The sequence below is a fragment of the Beta vulgaris genome, chromosome 2 (genome assembly GCF_026745355.1).
Source record: "Beta vulgaris subsp. vulgaris cultivar EL10 chromosome 2, EL10.2, whole genome shotgun sequence".
Taxonomy (NCBI): domain Eukaryota; kingdom Viridiplantae; phylum Streptophyta; class Magnoliopsida; order Caryophyllales; family Amaranthaceae; genus Beta; species Beta vulgaris.
This window is the reverse complement of record NC_079203.1, coordinates 46,445,929-46,465,617: the sequence shown is the minus strand read 5'-3', so window position 1 is coordinate 46,465,617 and position 19,689 is coordinate 46,445,929. Positions and strand designations below refer to the sequence as shown.

General features: G+C 35.3%; 4 protein-coding genes across 5 annotated transcripts; 3 read left to right on the top strand and 1 right to left on the bottom strand.

Moving 5' to 3' along the window:
- Positions 1 to 18: 18 nt before the first annotated feature.
- LOC130590387 (protein FAR-RED IMPAIRED RESPONSE 1-like) lies at positions 19 to 2,081 on the bottom strand. 2 transcript variants are annotated; one of them, XM_057392695.1, is made up of 2 exons: positions 1,803 to 2,081; positions 19 to 1,172 (listed from the first exon to the last, which is right to left on the bottom strand). In XM_057392695.1, exon 2 carries the CDS (start codon positions 745 to 747, stop codon positions 19 to 21), a length of 729 nt encoding a protein of 242 aa, XP_057248678.1. In that variant the 5' UTR covers positions 748 to 1,172; positions 1,803 to 2,081. The 2 variants fall into 2 exon arrangements, with proteins under 2 accessions (XP_057248678.1, XP_057248679.1); XM_057392696.1 differs by having other exon boundaries at positions 101 to 1,172.
- A 653-nt stretch (positions 2,082 to 2,734) lies between these two features.
- On the top strand, positions 2,735 to 5,414 carry LOC104884835 (pentatricopeptide repeat-containing protein At4g19890). The gene is made up of 3 exons (XM_048639172.2): positions 2,735 to 3,209; positions 3,839 to 5,015; positions 5,101 to 5,414. The coding sequence occupies exons 1-2, from the start codon at positions 2,937 to 2,939 to the stop codon at positions 4,835 to 4,837; spliced, it is 1,272 nt and encodes a 423-aa protein (XP_048495129.1). The 5' UTR covers positions 2,735 to 2,936; the 3' UTR covers positions 4,838 to 5,015; positions 5,101 to 5,414.
- Positions 5,415 to 7,232: 1,818 nt separating this feature from the next.
- LOC104884844 (proline-rich receptor-like protein kinase PERK15) lies at positions 7,233 to 13,440 on the top strand. The gene is made up of 8 exons (XM_010669548.4): positions 7,233 to 10,197; positions 10,613 to 11,080; positions 11,215 to 11,301; positions 11,395 to 11,465; positions 11,620 to 11,702; positions 12,205 to 12,352; positions 12,435 to 12,596; positions 12,850 to 13,440. Exons 1-8 carry the CDS (start codon positions 9,039 to 9,041, stop codon positions 13,111 to 13,113), a joined length of 2,442 nt encoding a protein of 813 aa, XP_010667850.1. The 5' UTR covers positions 7,233 to 9,038; the 3' UTR covers positions 13,114 to 13,440.
- Positions 13,441 to 15,485: 2,045 nt separating this feature from the next.
- On the top strand, positions 15,486 to 19,124 carry LOC104884852 (ras-related protein RABG3c). The gene is made up of 7 exons (XM_010669556.4): positions 15,486 to 15,707; positions 15,872 to 15,898; positions 16,028 to 16,127; positions 17,896 to 18,042; positions 18,130 to 18,210; positions 18,369 to 18,514; positions 18,777 to 19,124. Exons 1-7 carry the CDS (start codon positions 15,655 to 15,657, stop codon positions 18,841 to 18,843), a joined length of 621 nt encoding a protein of 206 aa, XP_010667858.1. The 5' UTR covers positions 15,486 to 15,654; the 3' UTR covers positions 18,844 to 19,124.
- Positions 19,125 to 19,689: the final 565 nt, after the last annotated feature.

Genomic DNA, 19,689 nt, shown 5'->3' with positions numbered 1-19,689 from the left:
TAGCTTTGAGCAAAATTTTCAGTTATGTGCCACAAACACCATCGATGTCGAGCTTCGGGCATAGATGTAAGCAATGCCTTCCGCATTGCCGCATCTTGATCTGTAAGAATGCCCATTGGACTTTTTACCACCCATGCAACTTAGCCATGTAGAGAAAACCCACTCATAAGTCTCCGTATTCTCGTGAGAAATTAATGCACAACCTAGTAAAATACTCTGCCCATGATGATTAACCCCTACAAAGTTAGCAAATGGCAACTCATATTCGTTAGTCAAATACGTTGCATCAAAACAAACCACATCTCCAAACTCTTCATATGCTACTCTACTTCGAGCATCAACCCATAGAATATTTTTTAATGTCATATCGTCATCCAATCTATGCATACTAAAAAAATTTTGATTGTCAGAACTCATTTTGTTGAAATACTTTAGCATAGCATTCGCATCACCTTCTTTAAGTTTCAACCGTTTCACCTTACTCACTTCATTGCGCAAATCACGTTCAGTTACTACCCAATCCTCTACCCCGTTCCTCTCCCTAGCAAGGCATCCGTGAATTTGTGGTATCTTCAACCCTGAGTTATAATCGTTAAAAAGTTTCCTTCTAACATGATTATACAACTCCTCTTTCCTATACATACTAATGTATCGAGACTTTGACGGCGTTGGCTCGTGGTTTTTATGTTCATTTATAACTTTCTTAACTTCCCACTCCCCTTCTTCATTACAAGTAGCATACATCATGGCAGTACAATCACATTTCTTTCACTTCTTCGTAGCTAAATCATCATCAATCACAGAATCTGTCACCACCCTACCCCGTTTACCCGTTTCCTCCTATCCGGCCTACCATAACATTCACAAGTCCATGTTGTATTACGCCTCTTCCTTTCTTACACCTGTTTTCTTCTATATGCCCCACCCGAACGCACAACCCCAAATCCTTCCTGCTTCCCATATTTTTTATAAAAACTATCCACCGCTTCCAAGTTAGGGAATACCATGCCCACAAACGGTGCAGGAACAACCTCATTTGCCCCTATTTTGCACCCACTCACCTTCCCAGTAGGAGCTAAATCAACAATCTCGTTGCCTTGCACTTCATCTATGCCTTCCACAAGAACATCTCCCACATACATGTCTCCATTTATTTCAACTAAATCAACATCCTACATGTTAATCACAAACAAACAATACGACAAACTTACATCCACCCATCCTTCAATTATAATACACCAATTCATGATACACAATCTCATACCAACTAACCAGATTCTTGAACCTTCAATTATAATACACCAATTCATGCTACACAATTTCATACCAAAAAACCAAATTCTACATGCTTCAATTATAATACACCATTTCATGATACACAATGTCATAACAAATAACCAAATTCTACATCCTTCAATTATAATACACCATTTCATGATAATACACAATTTCAAACCAAATACCCAGATTCTACTTCCTTCATTTTTCATACAACAACATCAAAAACAACAAATTGCTTTATTTCATAAAATTAATTCTATTTTTCTCATCTCATCTTCACAACATTCATCTCATCTTCACAACATTCATTATTTTAAACAACTAACGCAAATTCTTCTACTATTACATGTAAAACAAACGGATACTTTCTCCCATTACTATTCATATAATAAATTTACATATTTTTTCCTAAATTTTCAGAACAATTGTAATATAACCTAAATTCAATTCATCATTCATCATTCTTAATCATGTAAAACAAACTAATTAACACATAATTACAAAAATTTAAACCACAATACCTCTTGCTCAATGGAGATCATCTTTCCATCAACACTTGCTCCAGCTCCAGCTCCAGCTTCATCTTCTTCCATCTTCCAAACGACTATATTTCACCTCTTTTCTTCCCTCTGTTTTGGCGCTGACAAGTTCCTTTTATCTCTCTCCTTATATCTTTCCTCTCTCTTTAGTTAGTTTCTGTTTTCCCACCTATTACTTTTTTACCCTTACTTTTCCCTCTAATATCGAATATACCCCGGTTATGGGCAACTGTTTGCCCATAGCTGTTATGCAAGGATACTTTCTCCTAAGTCTAGTATGTTAAAGGTGAGGTGACCACACAATGTCATGTCTAGTATGTTAAAGGTGAAATGATAATATAATGAAGATACTAGGGATGAGTAGATCAACTACTTCCCCCATTATGTAGAAGTAGAAGTCTATGCGACGTTATACTTTCTTCACTTTGTAAACTTTTTGTCAACCAAACAACAAATCTCTCTTACACATTCTACTCCCTCCGTCCCATAATATAGTGCTTGCATTCCTCTTTGGGTGTCCCAAAATGTTGTGCCTATTTCTTTTTTATCAATTTGTTTGGACTAAATTATCCTTCATTTCTACATAAAACTTTCCAAAATACCCCTATTTTTTTAAAAAAATATGTGCCCCTATTTATTGTTTTACACCATTCCAAGGAATATTTATTGCTCTTTCATTTAATTTTAGAGGAAAAAGAAGAAAAAAACTAGTTCCAAGACAAAAATACCCAATAAAGATTTACTTAAATATATATTTTTGTGAAATCCAAAAACTCCTTCTATTTTCCTTAATTCTTGTAAAAAATGAGAAGTGAGCACTATATTATGGGACGGAGGGAGTAGGAAATATAAATTCCCATGATTTTCTTGACCAACCAAACAAGCTCTTACTACTGCATGTCCAAGCCTAGCCAGACAATTAATGAAAATTGAAAGAGTCTCTAAAATTGAAATCGAAAATGTATCCTTTCTCAGGTCGGGTCATTCAGATTAGAGACTTGTTACCCTAACGATCTACCAACGGTTGAATTGAACCTGGTGTGCTCAATTGACCTTCGTCACAATACCTAAAGTTCAAGTCAAGACGTAAACTAAACCAACGTTAATGCAGGGGACATGATGAGTTTTGTACGTAGGGTTTTAGCTTCAACTACAAAGGGTTTATGTTCAACTCCTCAAATTTCAATCAAGCTCCCTAATTTACAACTACCCATTTGCAATTACCACTCTATTCCTAACAATTTGTTGCACAAATTGATAAAAGAGCCAAATTCACGCATCAAAATCATTCTTGATTCTGAAGAGAATTCAACCCTTAATAGCTTTGGTTTTTCCTGGAATGCCCTCCTTGCTGCTCTAAATTCCTCTTCTACTTCCAAGGCAAATTTGGTAATTTCCTTGAGATATTTCTCTGGTTTCATTTGATTTCATTTTCACTAGGAATTGATAGATTAGAATTAATATTTGATTGAATGAATTGAATATTAGATACCCTTTTGCAACAGAAGTTGATCAAGACTGAAAGTTTTATTCTTGGGGGGGGGGGGGGGGGGGGGTTCTTTTGCCTAATTAAATTAGTGGGAATTTAGCCTGTAAATCTGGGTTTTAAGAAATTATTTGAAATTACTAATTATAGTCCTGAAATATCCTAAAATGGGTTACTCCTATGGTAAATTATCTTCTTTTGATTATCCTCATATTCGTAGGACGATTCATGTTAGCCGACCACAAATGTTTTTGGGACGAAGGATTTGTTGTTATTATTGTTGTTGTTGATGATGATGATTACCCTCATACAACATTCTTGCAATAGACGTTAATTTATGCTGTATATTGGTACCAGTTAACCCCTTTATGTTTGTGCCATTTGATTCGGATGTTTGAGCTATAGTCTTAGCCTTTGGACTATTGAATGCTGTTAGATTTTGAAATTATTTATACAGGAAATCGACTTGGGTAGATTTTTAGACAACTTTTGTGTTGCTAGTTTATATTTATGTCCAGTTATGATTTGCCAGGCACTGGAATGGAGATTAGAGAATTTGCTGAAGCACAATGAGAGAAATCAGGAGCTGTATACTGAGCTGATGTCTCTTTGCGGAGAAACTCGCAATCTTGAATTAGCAATGCGTATATTTATGGCAATGGAGTCTGTTGGGTTGAAACCAACGTCTGATAATTTTAACTCATTGATTTCAGTTTCTCTGTCAGTGAGAAATGAACTGACTGCACTCTCCTTGTTTGAGATAATGGGGAGGTCAGAAGACTATAAACCGAATGCTAAAACTTATAACCCTTTTATTTCAATGTATGCCAAGTTGGGGAATGTTAAGGTCATGCAATCATGGGCCTCAGCTAAGAGAGCTGCTGGTTTTCCTGCTGATTTGCAGTCATATGAATCTCTAATTTCAGGGTGTGTTAAGGCTAAAAGTTTAGATATTGCTGAAAAATACTATGAAGAAATGGTGTCATCGGGATTCATACCTAATGTGCACATTTTGGAGAAAATGGTTGATGGTTTCTGTGAACAGAAGGATCTTGGCAGAACTAGAGACTTTTTGCTCTACATGATTGATAATGGGTGGGCAATTAGTTCACATATAGCAGACAGGCTTTCAGGTTTGTATTCTGTACTAGGGAAAATTGAGGGAATTGAGGATCTTCTTCAAATTCTTACAGCATCAAATGGAAGTCCAGAAGTTCTGTCCCGAGTATATTGTGCGATCATAAGTATGCACGCAAGGGCTGATAGATTAGATGACATGGAATATGCTGTTGGAAGGATGTTGAAACAAGGGATATCATTCAAATCTGCTGATGATGTTAAGATTGTAATCAGATCTTACTTCAAGCGGGCAGCATATGACAGGCTTGAGCTGTTTTTGGAGCATATCAAGGGCTCGTATCAGTTCACCAAATCAACTTGTGATTTATTGGTCACTGGTTATCATGAAGCTGGGTTATCCGATAAATTGGATATGTTGCTAAAGGAGTTGAATTTGTGTGGAAGTTCATGAGTTATGCTTTCTCATCATTGATTGTTGTTCTTAGTGCCAAGGAAAGAATGTGGTCTGTTCGTATCTCAGCCAAATATGTCCTGAAGGCTTTTAGGTGTAACCTCGCACTGAAGTAGTTGATATGGGTGTTCTGGTATAAGAAAGCTGCTCCAGACCAGAAAATAGCTCTACTTCTCAGGTTGTTGACTCAATCCAGCAAAATTAGCACAAACAACATATGCTCTGGTTTCCATTTTCTGAAGTCCTGTTCTATTTTTTTGTAGCACACATGTGTTGAATACGATCAGATTTGAAGCTGAGGTTGGTAAGGCTAAAAAGTTGCTTATGAACAACTATAATGCCGAAAGATTTTTCTGCTGCATATTTTGGTAAGTGGCAGTATTATATGAGCTTCGAGTTCAAATTAGAATTGAAATGTTTTCACATTTTCTGTTTTGGTGAGTCCATCATCCTTAGTTACAGGCATCATAGGAAATTAGGAACCGTCTGATGATTTGAGATGACAGAACTGTAACATCTGTATACTCATGGGCGTCTTGCCATGCTTAAGAAATTACGAATTTATGCTTTTACAGTACTGTCGATGGTTTCTTGTTTACTAGATCACCATGGTAGGTAATTTTTCTTTCCCTTTATACTCCATAGTACATAATCAGCTTGATGCACAGGACTGCCACCTTGTGGAATTAGGACTTGGGAGACTGTTTAGGCAATTGTAGTGACAAAGATCTCTTTTTTTGAAATGCAGTTGGCTTCTGCTCTGACAAAACAAGGAAAGTATTTGGTAGTTTAAGGGTCTGTTTGATTCAACTTATTTTGTCTTATCTTAACTTAACTTAACTTATCTGATCTTGTCTTATCTTATTTTATCTAATCTTATCTTATTTTTTTTTCTGAAATGATTGAAGATAAGTTGAACAAAACATCTTATTTATCCTATCTTATCTTATAAGATATTAAATAAGTCAAAATAAGTTGAACGAAACCGGGCCTAATAAGACATCATAATTGAAATTTTAGCTCTTCGTTAGTAATTCTTGTAGTTTTGAACCATATATAGTATGCAGTTGTTTTGTTTTCTTCCATTTACTTGAATAAACAAAGCCATCTCCTCCCAAAAGTTGCTTCATTAGAATAGGCAAGTAGTTAGAAGCAGAATTAAACAATCATTATATCATGAACTCGAGACCATGATGAGCATCATGATCCTGAATAAACATATGGTTCAAAATCTTTGAACATAATCATTATCTTCCTTTTCCCATTTGCATGTTTTTCTCTCTCTCTATATATATATATATACATCTTTTGAACATACATGTAAACTATATAGACTATAGAGCATACAAGTAAACTTTAGAACACAGCAATTCCTTTTTAGTTCACTTTTTTTTTTCTATAATACCTCCATATTCTCTTAAACATAGTAAATGATTAGAACATATAGTTTAACATCTTGAAATAGCAAAAATTTATTTTGAACATAGTAAGCTGTTTTAACATGCAGGTTAAAGTTTTGAACGTTATGGCGTTAACTTTTCAATGTGCGAAAGTTGCTTATAATTACCATATACATTCATTATTGATGTAAGTTCAAAAGTTTTTACTGTATATCTAAATAATTCAGTTTTATGTACAACATTGTTGTCAAGGAGCATGGTATTATTTGTGGGGTTTGATAGTAAAAAAAGGGGCCTTGGTTCAGGACCTCATCATATTCTTAGAAAACTTTTGAAAAATGTCAAAGAAAAGGGAATCTATTTCCTAAGAGTTTCTTAGTGGGGATAGCTAAAACTTTGTAGAGTTGATGAATTTCAAGCTGGAGAATGACCTTATTCTTTGTATGCATCATCTTTTCTGGATAAATTGGGCCGTTCTTATAGAAGTTGTCCAGACCTTTGTCTACTGTACTGAAAGGTACCCTTTGTTTTTGGTGAAAAAGATCCCTTTTCATTGGATAAAAATGGAAATGACAGCCTTAGAAGGCAGGGCGTAAAACTCTGAAGATGGTGGTAGTTAGAAACGTTAAGAATTTCATTTGGGCCCCTTAAGTCAGTACTCAGTAGACAAAATATGTATTGTGCTGGCTGACCACTTGAACATACCACAAATACAAAACAAGCATAGTAGAGAAACTTATTAGTCTTGAAATTGCTGCTGTATAATTGTTGTACTACTTTGCAAATATCTTGAAATGCATTTCACATTTAGTTTTAGGTGCATAGATGAAAGGATGAAGTATAAGGTGGGGTATTGGAATGTTAAGGGGTAAAAAAGTGGATGTGATGATGGTAGGTAAAAATTAGTCAATAACATTATTCTGAGGAAAGAGCAAAAGTTAAAGATCTAAGATAGTGACTAGATTTATTAAGATTTGGGGGGGGGGGGGGAGAGTTCATTTGATGGAGGGAGAAACAAAGTAGAAAAGAGTTGAGATGTGATCACGACTTTAAAATGGGTAAAGTATTTTGAGACATCTCGAATAGCAAGTTGAGTATGTATTTTGATTCGATGTCTGGAGGAGTATAACTTTAGGTTTTTGTATAAATAATTGACTCCTTTTCTAAAATAGTAATGATTTGAAAACATGTGGTGTTTTCAAATGAAGCACTAACCTAATGAAAGTAATAAAATTTTCCGTGTAAATATTTTTTACACTTGCCCTTGCCCTTGCCCTTGCCTTTATATTAAGAAGCGATCCATGTGAAGACAATATAAATAATATGGTGAAATTTTATTTTTGTAATTTCAAAATCATGTTTTATCCTCTATTAGAGTGGTGATATCTTCAAAATTATAGCTGTTAGAAATATTGGGAAATATCTTCTTTGAAAAATTCTCTACCCCTTAATTATGAGGTTTATCAAATTAGTAATTATGGAAAAAAATTCTATGTAAAGTTAATGCCATAGGTATTTTTTTCAAACCAATCATATACTTAGATAATGATAAAAAGGATACGCAATGATGTTGTGTTCTAAGTAGGTAATAACCCTTTTCTTAAAGCACAAAAAGACAAATAATAAGGTTCATAGAACTCCTAAACCTAATTAGGGAAATTCTTGTTATCAGAAGAAGCCATATTAGCCTATTGTAATTGAAATTAAAAAATAGTGAAGAATGAAACAACTAAACTCTTTGTCCTAAAGTATGTGTTTAATGCTGTTGTAGTGGGTATGATACTCCTTATAAGTTATAGTGGGTGCAAGTGACTATTGTAGGTCCACATAATTTCACTCTTTTTGCTGACCACAGAATTATTAAATATGCAGTGTCTACCTAAAGCTTGTAAAGCACTCACCCCATGCTTCATTCCACTCAGGATAATGTGGGAAATGTTTGCTGTAATAATAATATTGGTATATAAATATATCCTTTAATTCTTTTTGGGGAAGGTTGGTAGTCACATATTTCATTATATATATATACATTATATGTAATTTTCAAATAAATAAAGTATAACACATTCATTATTTATTTCTTGATGGAATATTAGAAAATCCAGTTGTAAATCAGTTATTAGTTCGGAAAGGTGACAAATATTTATTGACATCCAATTCGTATATGAGACTGCTATTTTTGCGCGATTATATATATACATATATTTGGATAATATTAGGTGTGCAAAAGTAGAATTCTATTTTTATTTCTTTTTGAAAGGGAAAGTAGAATTGTTTTTGAGAATCTAGTTTCAATGCTTATCTATGAGAATCATAATTTTGGCTAAGAGCAGAAAGTAACATCATAATCTGGTTCTCATTGCCATGTTAAGTCATAAATGTTTTTGAGCATTTAGATCTCAAATCATGAATATCAAGATTATTATGATTAGGATTAAGGTACTCAAACTAATATTGTACTGCACTAATTATTTTTCTATCATTTATTTTTCTTCCCACAGCAGTAAGCTTTTTTTAATTCACCCTATTAAGAGAGATATGGGGTCCCACAATAGTGTCCTTTTTCAATCACCTAGATTGAGGACAAACATTACACATTAGCCATTGCCGTAGGAGCATCAAAATTCGTCAATCACGGACTTTCTTGACAAAATGTTGTTCCCTTTTCCACACAAAGTTAGTTTTGGCAGAAAAATTAGTTAGTAGTAGTAGTTTTACTGACTGTCATATCTTCAAGCACAAAATCACATACTATATACACTCAACAAACTCTTGCAACACTACTTTTAAGTCCTAGAGCCATGTCTTCACCGACACCGGCTGCATCACCGGAATCCGATGCCGGAGATTCAGCATTACCACCTGAACTACCAACGCCGTCGCCAGAAAATGAAGAAATTACTCCTCCACCAGCACCAGCTATCACACTACCAATATCAATACCTTCACTACTTCCACCAGTGGTTCCACCCCCATTACCAATAGTAGTAGTAGGAACTACCCCATCTCCAACTTCTCCAATTCTTTCTCCTCCTCTTTCTACACCTGCATTAGCTCCTGTATCTCAGCCTCAACCACCTTTGAGTACACCATCACCCATAACAAAGAATATCCCACCACCAGAACAAGCAAGTCCACCAAATATTATCTCTTCACCACCTAGTGTTCCAGTTATTATAAATACACCACCACCTATAACAAAGGATATCCCACCACCAGAGCAAACAAGCCCACCAAATGTTGTCTCTGCACCACCTAGTATACCAATTAGTATAAAAGCACCACCACCTAGTAGTAGCAGAAGTAGTGACCCAATTATTCCATACTCACCACCATCACCACCAGAACATCCGCGACAGCCCAAAACACGGCCTGCAACTCAACCGAGCCCATCTCATCCAGGCCGATCACGGCCCAAAACTACTCCTGCTACAGCTAGGCCACGGTCACATCTTCCTACTTCTGTAGCTAGACCACCATCTCAACTAGACCCATCAAAGCCCAAAATTACTCCTACAATACCAACACCACCATCACCTCTTCCTACTTCAGCTGTTCTTCCTTCGTCGCCACCTTTACCTTTGCCAGTCCCACAATCGCCAGGTGGTGGCGCTTGGATTCCTTTCTCGACGGAGACACCTGCACCACTTCCTGTACTTCCAGGACCACCTGGGACGTTGAGTTCCCCTGCAGCTCCCCTGCATGGTAGTACTAGTGGAGCCTCAACATTATCATCATCAAGTGATCATCAGAACATTCAGGCTGCTGCTGTTACACCCAAGGGATCTAATAATGGGGCTAATGGGTTTGTGGTTGGACTGGCTGTTGGAGGAGTTTTGCTTCTGCTTCTTGGAGCAGTTATTGGCACTTTGCTTGTCTTTTGTAAGAGGAGAGGGAAGAAGAAGTTTGGTGATTATGGATCAGGAAGCAAGCATGCAACATTGTTTACTGGAATTGAAGGTAATTTAGCTAGATTTCTTCATCATGTTAAGTTTTAGTTTTTAGCTGAAGGTACAAATTATGTCACATTTGCAATCTCAGACATGCATGTTTTTATCAATTTTCTAGATTTGCTAGTCCTCTTCTTAATGGATTGCCAAAGTTCTTACATAATGTTTATGCATTTCTAGGATTCAAGTATGAGTTCTTGATTTAGTTGATGAATCTATTTTAGATCAAAACTTAGCACAAAGATAACTAGAGTTATTTTAGAACTTTTATACATAGTCCCCTTCTCAATGAATTACAAGAGTTCATAGCTTACCAAATTATAACATTATTAAGTATTGAATGTTCATTGTGATTTACTTCAGTATGATTCAACGGCATACATATGCTGACCTTTTTCTATTTTGTGAATTGGTTCATTGTTCAGAGAAAAGTTCCCTACCCCAATACACAAAGCAGGGTTCTAGTAACACTCAAGGAGTCGAGAGTATAGTTGATGTAAGTACTGCTAAGGGACGAAACATGGCTGCCAATGGGAATCTTCCAGCAATTGTGGGTCCCATCCTTGGGAGTGGAGGTCCCCTCTCAAATGGCACTTTCACTTATGAAGAGTTAACTAGGGCCACCAGTGGGTTCTCGGAGCAAAATCTGCTTGGGCAAGGCGGTTTTGGGTATGTTTACAAAGGGGTCCTTCCAAATGGGAAGGAAGTTGCAGTGAAGCAGCTGAAGATGGGAGGCCATCAAGGAGAAAGAGAGTTTATGTCTGAGGTTGAGACAATTAGCCAGGTTCATCATAAGCATCTTGTTTCCTTGGTTGGGTATTGCGTTTCTGGTATTGAGAGATTGCTTGTATATGACTTTGTTCCCAACGATACATTGGAATTCCACTTACATGGTGAGTTGATTCATCAGTTATTTCCCTCATCTATTTTAGCTTAATTATTGAGTAGATTTTTGTATTTTGAGTGCACATAATTTAGTAGAACTCCAATGTAGTCTGAAATAATTGACATGTGATCGAAATTGCAGGAAAAGAGCAGCCTACTATGGATTGGCCTACTAGATTGAAGATAGCGATTGGCTCTGGAAAAGGACTAGCATATCTACATGAAGATTGTGAGTGTTGCTTTGCCTATTAGATTCCTGTGTAATGCTATCTCACATAGCTATCAGATTATGTTAATGTTGATTAGATCTAACTTGTTGCAGGTAGTCCTTCCATCATTCATCGAGATATCAAGGCCGCTAATATCCTCCTCGAGTTCAACTTTGAGGCAAAAGTGAGAATCTGCCATTTATACTTTGTCATGTTTTGCACTTCATTGCACAAGTGGAATGCTGAAATTCATGCTATTAATCATTTCGTGCTATGTTTGTTTCAATCATGAATTGCTCTCCTATGCTTTCCTGCTGAACTAAAGGTCTTCTTTTCAGGTTTCTGACTTTGGACTGGCAAAAATTTTCTCTAGTAATCCTTCTGTTACCCACATGACAACTCGAGTTGTGGGAACTTTTGGGTAAGCACTCTTTCCAGGATCAAATATACAAATAATGTTTTCTTTCTTATCTCTTCCTGAATGTCTAAGTTTCAATTTTCGAGATACGATGTTGCGTCCTGTATGGTAAGTGGTCATAAATAATGGTAGCATTTTAGTGTAAATTTGTAAGGAAACTTTGTGTTAATATCCTAGTAAATGCAACTACACCCTCAAAACATCTCTTTTTCATAAAACTTCATCATCATCCATGACCATTTGGGAAGATGGTATTGAGTGGTACTACAATTGTATAAAGAAGAACCCATGTTTCAAGATCAGCATTTATTACCATGGAGTGTCAACATGATAGTTTTTACAAGACTACACTAAAATTCATTACTATTGCTATTATCTGTTACCACCTACAAACAAACAAAACAGTTAGTGTTATAAGTTCCTGATCTGTATTCCTAGCACGTCTAACAAACTTCCAATCTTTTCACACTTTCTCTTTCATAATCTTCTGAACTCATGCATGCAGGTATTTGGCTCCAGAATATGCATCAAGTGGTAAAGTCACTGATAAGTCTGATGTATATTCTTATGGAGTCATGCTCCTTGAGCTTATTACTGGACGCCCACCCATCAGCAACTTTGGATCTGCGACATGTACAAGCTTGGTTAATTGGGTAATTATTGTTCCATGTGCATCTTTCATATACTGCAAAACTTCATGATGAAAACTGATATTTTGTTTATCGGTGTCTATAGGCTCGACCCCTGCTGGCACAAGCTATAGGGGATGGAAATTTTGATACTTTAACCGACCCAGAATTACAGAATAATTATAATGTTGATGAAATGGCTAGTATGGTGGCCTGTGCTGCTGCTTGTGTTCGTCTCTCAGCATGGCGTAGGCCAAGAATGAGCCAGGTATATATCATCCCTCATAGTCTCGAAACAAGGAAAAGAAAATTGTTCATTTATAATAGAAAAAAGAATTGTCCAAAACTAGCTACCCATTATTATACATGCATCTTTCTGGCTTTCCCAATATGTTAATAATCTTAAATAGACGAACCTTATACTCGCTCCATTTCGAAAAACCTTGTTTGAGGGTGGAATAATAAATGGTAGATGTGTTGAGTTAAATTTTGGCAAGATCATGAACATTATACAAATACAGGTGGTACGTGCCTTAGAAGGAGACCTCTCGGTTTCAGAGCTTGATGATGGAATGAGACCAGGACAAAGCTCGATGCATTTTCCCTACGAAAGTTTAGATTTTAATGCGCGAACCTACATGGAAGATCTGAAGCGAATGGCAATGACAAACAATAATGGTAATACAACTACTACTAGTAGGTATAGTGACAATACTAGTGAGTATGGTCTTCACCCCTCTGCCTCAAGCACTGATACTAGCCTACCCAATAACTCAAGAGGCTGATCTCTTCGAGCTTATGCTAGCTACGTAAATATTTGGAGAAGCATAGGGTAAGAAAACGCAGTAAAATATCCAGATTTCTCTGGAAAATCCCGTTCTTGTTCTTAAAATTTATAGAAAAATTCATGTATTCTGATTTATTTATTTTTCGTTTTGTTTTGTTATTAATTCGGATAGAAAAGATTTGTATTATGTGAAGATTAGGATTAGTTGGATTTATGAGTAAATATTTATGTAACAACTTAGAAAATGTGAGTCCCTCTTTTGGAGATGCTACATTAACAAGCATGGAGGACCTTGGAGGTATATGAGATGGAATTTTTCTTTGTATGCTTTTACCAATTTACTCTATTACTATGCTGCTGATAATCTATGTACCCTAATATTTTTATATTTTTTTTAAAAAAATCGGTAAGAAGAAATCCTCTGGGCTGCCCTCACACAAGAGTACAAGACCCCCATCCAGGGGCCCGTTACAAGCCAGACGCCCCCCAACCCCCTTCCCCCTTAAATCCCAAGCAAATGCTTGGGGGTAGGAATTGAACCCTAGACCTTGTTACGAAAGATGGAAAAGCTCACAACCTGAACCAATCTCAATTCCTCCTATGTACCCTACTACCCTAATATGCATAATTGCAGCTTTCTTAGTAAGTCCCTTCTTTTTTATTCATTTTTCCGCCCTCTTTTTAGGCTTTGGGCATGTTCCTTACTGTAATTTTCTCCACCCTTGTGCTGGATGTGGGCTAGTGAAACAGCTAAGCTTCACAGTACAGCAAACATATGTTGGTAATTAGATTGATTTAAGTACAATTTAAGGGTTGGTTACTTAAAATTTTAAACTGTATATTTTTTAATATCAGTAGTACAGTCCACATGATATGAACTGTCAACTGTAGAAACTAGAAAGGTTGATTTTATTTATTTTTACAAAAAAGGTTGATGTTTGAAGCAATTGTTTTTTCTGATAGGATTATTTAAGACCAAATAGGCATGTTCCCTCTAATTACTCTTTATGTATGCATTGTGTTATGTCCAACTGATTTATACATTTTTTTTTTGTTTATGGCAGTGTTTGGCAATTAAAATTTTGGAGTAAAAAGAGAATTTCGGACCACTTTTAGAGTTTTTGATTAGTCAAAAACTCTGAAAGGGGTGTTCGGTAAAAGAGAATTTTAAAGAGATTTTTGGAATAAAAAACCTCAAAATGAAAAAGCTCATAATAGGAGTTTTTTTTTAGAGGATTAGGTAAAAGAATGTTCAATGATTTTTTTGCCTCTAATAATAATACTACACATGTATTAAAATGTCTATAAATGTCATTTCAAACAAACAAATGACAATAAGCTTTTAGTTTTCAGTTAATAGTTACCAAACACATTTATAAAAAAAAAATGTCAAATCAGCAGTTAAATTTGCTGAAAAAAAGTTTAAACTCTACCAGCAAACTCTAAACTTTAAACTCTATTTGCCAAACAAGACCTATATAATATAAAAAAGTTAAAAATTTAAATATATTTAGTAAAAGAAAAGATACGAATTTGGAATCAAATCTAATATTTTAGTTTCAATTCACAAAAACTAATAAATGTATTTCTTCGCAAAATCTTTTTTTTCCATTAATTAATCTTCGGAACAAATATTTTAGTTTCAATTCACAAAGTATTATTGTTGGGACAAGGAATACTAGTTATTTCATTGCACAAATATTCTAGTTTCAATTCATGAAGATTAATAAATGTAAACATATAAATCATGCAGCATAATTTTCTTATTTAACATCCTGAGTATGTTCGTTATCTTTTACCTTGTAATAAATACTTATTCCGTTATATAATAACTATTGCAAAATACCCTGATATTCATAAACTCACGTAAAGAGCAAAGAAATAAAGATTGATATAAACTATGATCCATGTGATAAGAGAGATCAAGAGAAGATAATTACCAAATAAGAACAAAGAAAGTGTACTATTGTGAACAAAAAAATGTTTACAACGGTTCCAATTTAAACCTAAATTAGTACGTATACACATCCGTAGGATGAAAACCATATGCACAATGAACATGAAGCACTAGATTATGAACACAAAAACCAATATCAATGAACATGTACCAACAAAGATGTACATATGTTCATTTAGCTTGTTGTTCATGTACATATGTGCATTTAACTTATTATCCATGTACATGTGCGCACCATGCTTCATGTACTAGCGTGTGCACCATATAAGCTTTGTAATTTAGGCGTTTCTCATAAAAACAATGACTCACTTACAATTAATCAACCAAATCGACCCACATGATCAAATACAATTGGTTACTTCATCTCCAATACACAATTTCAAATGAAATTCAAATACTTGATGACAACAACAAAACAAATACTTTTTCCCTAATTTGAACAACATTGTCGCTCTACATACCCCTTCTACCCCTTTCTCTCTCCTCCTTTCCAAGACAAGCAAAACTCCAACACTGTATTATCAGATTCAAACAAAAAAAACTGTTCAAATTCTGCAATTTTCATCGCATTATTCAGTAATCATGGCTTCTCGTCGACGAATGCTTTTGAAGGTCATCATTCTCGGTGATAGTGGGTATAATTTCTCTCTTTTCCCTCCAAATTTCTCCTTTTCACAATCAAAATCTTCCTAATAACAAATTTTTCCATATTTGATTTTGACAATTTCAATTTCATGCCTGATTATTGTGTTCTTTCGTTCTGTTGAGTAATTTTGTTTGCTTTTGATTTGCTTTGCAGAGTCGGGAAAACATCGCTGATGAATCAGTATCTTTTTTTTTTTAGATTTCAATCATCTTTTTCTTTTTAATTTTGATTATTGTGTTTCCTTTTTCGGAAGTAATTTTTGCATGATTGAATTTTGTTCATCGATTTATCCTTAAATTATGTGATTAGATTTGTGAATCATAAGTTCACTAATCAGTACAAAGCTACGATTGGAGCAGATTTTTTGACGAAAGAAGTTCAGATTGATGACAGGCTTTTCACATTGCAGGTGAATTTATTATATTCCCTCACTTTTTTTCTTTGATATAAAGTATGATGGAATTGTTTAGTTTTACTAAAAAAAATTATGCGATAATTGGTAAATAATGTGGTTTGATTTTCATCACCAGTGAGTTGGTTCACTGAGATTGAAGCATTGTCTAGATATAATTGTATCATGGAGATTTTTTTGTCACTTGTATGTGTAGTTGCTCTCACTAGTTGCATATACTGTTGAGCTGGAAATGATTCGCTATAGTGTGAAAGTTTGGGGATATAAATTTCGTTCACTAATCTTTTTAATTGAAGATTGATAGCTATCAAGGATATAATATTACTAATCACAAGAGCGTGAGCCTCATTTCTTTTACTCGTGCTATAGCTTGATAGTGACAATGGATGTTTTAATTACAATGTGCGGCTTGATCAAGAGATACAAAATTCAATTGGTGACTTGAGTATTATCTTGGAAATTGGATAAATGGCTTATAAATTTGAATGCAGCATGATTGAACTATATGTCTATTTATGTTCATATTAGACTCTAGTAGGGTGAATGGCAGGACTTATTGTCTTTAACGAGAGTTGCACGTAATGAGGGACATATTATTAGAAGGAACCTGTATGCTTGATCTATCTTATACCAATGCTGGTGCATATGTTGTAATCTCTTCCGATTCAACTGGGAGTGTGATAACCAGTGTGTCTGGCACAGCTTATTGATTCAGCTTTAGATGATGTCCTGAGTGTATCAAAAGACAAACCACTTTCTGACTGTCGAGTAAAAAAGCAGTGGATGTCTGATAAATGTATGCGATTAGGCTACTTAGTAGAGTGATATGCTGAGCCTATATCTAATATTCCTTTTTATGGCTAACAACCCAGTATTGATACATTTGAACTATTTCATGGATAGAAATTCTTATGGGTATTGGGGATGAATCTTTGATCATGTTGCAGAATTTTCTTTTACAGGTCTATAAGGCTGAAGATTCTAAGCTATTTATTTGGAGAGAGCTTTTAGATATGGGAAAGTGAGGCATTAGCAGAGTTAGTAATAATTAAGCACTTTACCTATAAAAACCACCACGTGGTAGGCAAGGTGTGTGGGGGTCTAAATGTACGTAGTAGTGTAGTTTCTAGCTAGTAGCAAGCGAGGCTATTATCCAAACAGCAAATTTGAGGATTCAAGAGTTTCCCGTAATCTTCCAGTTTATTATCTAACAATATTTTGATGATCTCCACTTATGTTGATCTGTGGGGATGTTTTTTAAAAGAAAGTAAGTAGATTACTAATACGTGGAGTACTTCCAAGTGGAGGTTTCATGGTACCTTCTCTTCTGTTATAAGATGAATGGGATCTTTGTTATTCATTAGAGACGCTGGAATTTCCATTTTGATACAATTTGCTCGGTTACTTGCCTCTTGAAATCTTGGATTAGAACTTAGAGGAACACCGCCTCTTTCTGTGTGTGCTTTTTGGCAGCAATCAGGAGGTAGAGGCACTTAGATCTCTGAATATATCATGTATCCTTCTTTATTGTCGCAATTAAAAAAGTGGTGCAGGATGTTAGATAGGTTTTTGTTGGATCATAATGGTTGTTAGCTGGAAATGTTATGTGAATATTGATTCATTTTTTCTTGCAGTGTAGAAGTGTAGCTACAAATCTATAGTTTAGGGGGGGGGGGGTTTTCCAATTTCGTTCAGGGAGATTTTCTTTCGCAGTTTTTGTGCTTAGTGTGATGCTTTTGTATTGATAAGGCATGTCTTTGCTCAGATATGGGATACAGCCGGGCAGGAGAGGTTCCAAAGTCTTGGTGTGGCCTTCTACCGTGGTGCTGACTGTTGTGTACTTGTTAATGATGTTAATGTCATGAAATCATTTGACAACCTTAACCGATGGCGGGAGGACTTTCTGCTACAGGTTATTCTAATGAGCTCCTTTTTAGTTCTAGTTTTTTAGGACATTTAATATTTCCCGTCATGACTTCTGTTTTGATATTATTTGCAGGCTAGTCCACATGACCCGGAGAATTTCCCATTTGTCGTATTGGGAAATAAAATAGATGTGGATGGTGGGAACAGCCGAGTGGTAAGTTCATTTTGTTTACTGTGACATCTTTTTGTTCGAGATGATGGATAGGCAATTTATTATAAGAATGAGCATATCTGCTTTTAAGCCTTTTGGCATGGTTTCTGTTCTGTTGCTTCAGTGATAGTGCTAATATGCGTTAACCTGTTGATCTATAGGTGTCCGCAAAGAAAGCAAAGGCTTGGTGTGCCTCCAAAGGAAACATTCCCTACTTTGAAACTTCTGCCAAGGACGGCACCAATGTTGAAGCTGCTTTTCAGTGCATAGCAAAGAATGCCATTAAAAACGAGCCTGAAGAAGATATGTGAGTATTTTTATTATATACTTCTTTCTTTTTCATCGGTTTTAGTGTCCAATTTGTTAAATTAAATGTTTACTATTAGGCATGGTGTGGAATATGACAATGAAACATTCTTATCTTTTGATGAATATTTGAAAGACCTTTTAGGCTTATCTGTGGCTACGGGTTTGAGGATAAGTATTCCATATGCAATTGCAATGTGATGCTATCTGTGGCTACGGGTTTGAGGATAAGATTCTAATTTGCTAATCTCTTTCTCACTTAGATATCTTCCGGACACCATTGACATGTCTGGCAACCAGCAACAAAGGTCATCAGGATGTGATTGCTAGCGTGGTTTATGGTTGTTGATATTGGTCGGCTCATAATTTTCATTTATTCATCAACTATTAATCTTTTGAATCATTGCAGTTTGTGTACATTACTCAAATGTTAGAATTGGAGCAAACTATTTTTCCTGTTAGAATCTAATATTTTTCTTATTGCTGCTATCTTATTTTTGTATAAACGCTTTGATGTTGTCTGTGAGCTCGCGATGAGAGTTTCTCTATTTTGTATTCTGGTTTAAATACTCTGTAATTGAATCCATATATTATGGGTAATTTATGTTGCATCGCTTTTTCAAAGACAAAGTTACAGACCTGTGTAACGTCCTCTGGTTGGCGCATACCTTCTAGCCTTCTACGACTATTGAGAATTGTCCTGGAGAAAACCAAGAGCCTGAATATTTTGGTTTAGCTACAGAAACAGTTTTGATATGATAATTCTGGAACTTTAGTGCTTAAATATACTTCATATATTTTTTTTTTACTTGCAACACTTTTCTAAAAGGGAAATAATTAATTACTTGCAACATTTTCTATTTTTATTTTTCATTTCTCTCTCTCTTCAATCACATGGGATCCTTTTTTCTCCCTCTCTCCTACCCAAATTTTACATTGACGTTGATGAATAAAAAAGTGTTGCAAGTAAAAAAAAATGGAGGAAGTATAGAATTAAAATATAACCAACTATAGGTGATCCAACACAAATATTAGACTTGTCAATAAGGTTTCCGTAGACTTTTCCTAGACAATTATTGCCATGGATAGTAAGATAAGACTTCTACAAAATCTTACTAAGTCCACCATTACCGCCAGTAACAGGTTGCTAAACAACTTAAATGATTGTGGCGGCAC

What these genes read in the sequence shown, in the direction of transcription:
- LOC130590387 (XM_057392695.1), bottom strand. Translation starts at nt 747, where the DNA reads ATGATGTATGCTACTTGTAATGAAGAAGGGGAGTGGGAAGTTAAGAAA.
- LOC104884835 (XM_048639172.2), top strand. Translation starts at nt 2,937, where the DNA reads ATGATGAGTTTTGTACGTAGGGTTTTAGCTTCAACTACAAAGGGTTTA. An exon ending in CTACTTCCAAGGCAAATTTG is followed by an intron (nt 3,210 to 3,838) that starts GTAATTTCCTTG and finishes ATGATTTGCCAG; the next exon opens with GCACTGGAATGGAGATTAGA.
- LOC104884844 (XM_010669548.4), top strand. Translation starts at nt 9,039, where the DNA reads ATGTCTTCACCGACACCGGCTGCATCACCGGAATCCGATGCCGGAGAT. An exon ending in AGCATATCTACATGAAGATT is followed by an intron (nt 11,302 to 11,394) that starts GTGAGTGTTGCT and finishes AACTTGTTGCAG; the next exon opens with GTAGTCCTTCCATCATTCAT. An exon ending in GTACAAGCTTGGTTAATTGG is followed by an intron (nt 12,353 to 12,434) that starts GTAATTATTGTT and finishes CGGTGTCTATAG; the next exon opens with GCTCGACCCCTGCTGGCACA.
- LOC104884852 (XM_010669556.4), top strand. Translation starts at nt 15,655, where the DNA reads ATGGCTTCTCGTCGACGAATGCTTTTGAAGGTCATCATTCTCGGTGAT. An exon ending in GGGAGGACTTTCTGCTACAG is followed by an intron (nt 18,043 to 18,129) that starts GTTATTCTAATG and finishes TATTATTTGCAG; the next exon opens with GCTAGTCCACATGACCCGGA. An exon ending in ATGGTGGGAACAGCCGAGTG is followed by an intron (nt 18,211 to 18,368) that starts GTAAGTTCATTT and finishes GTTGATCTATAG; the next exon opens with GTGTCCGCAAAGAAAGCAAA.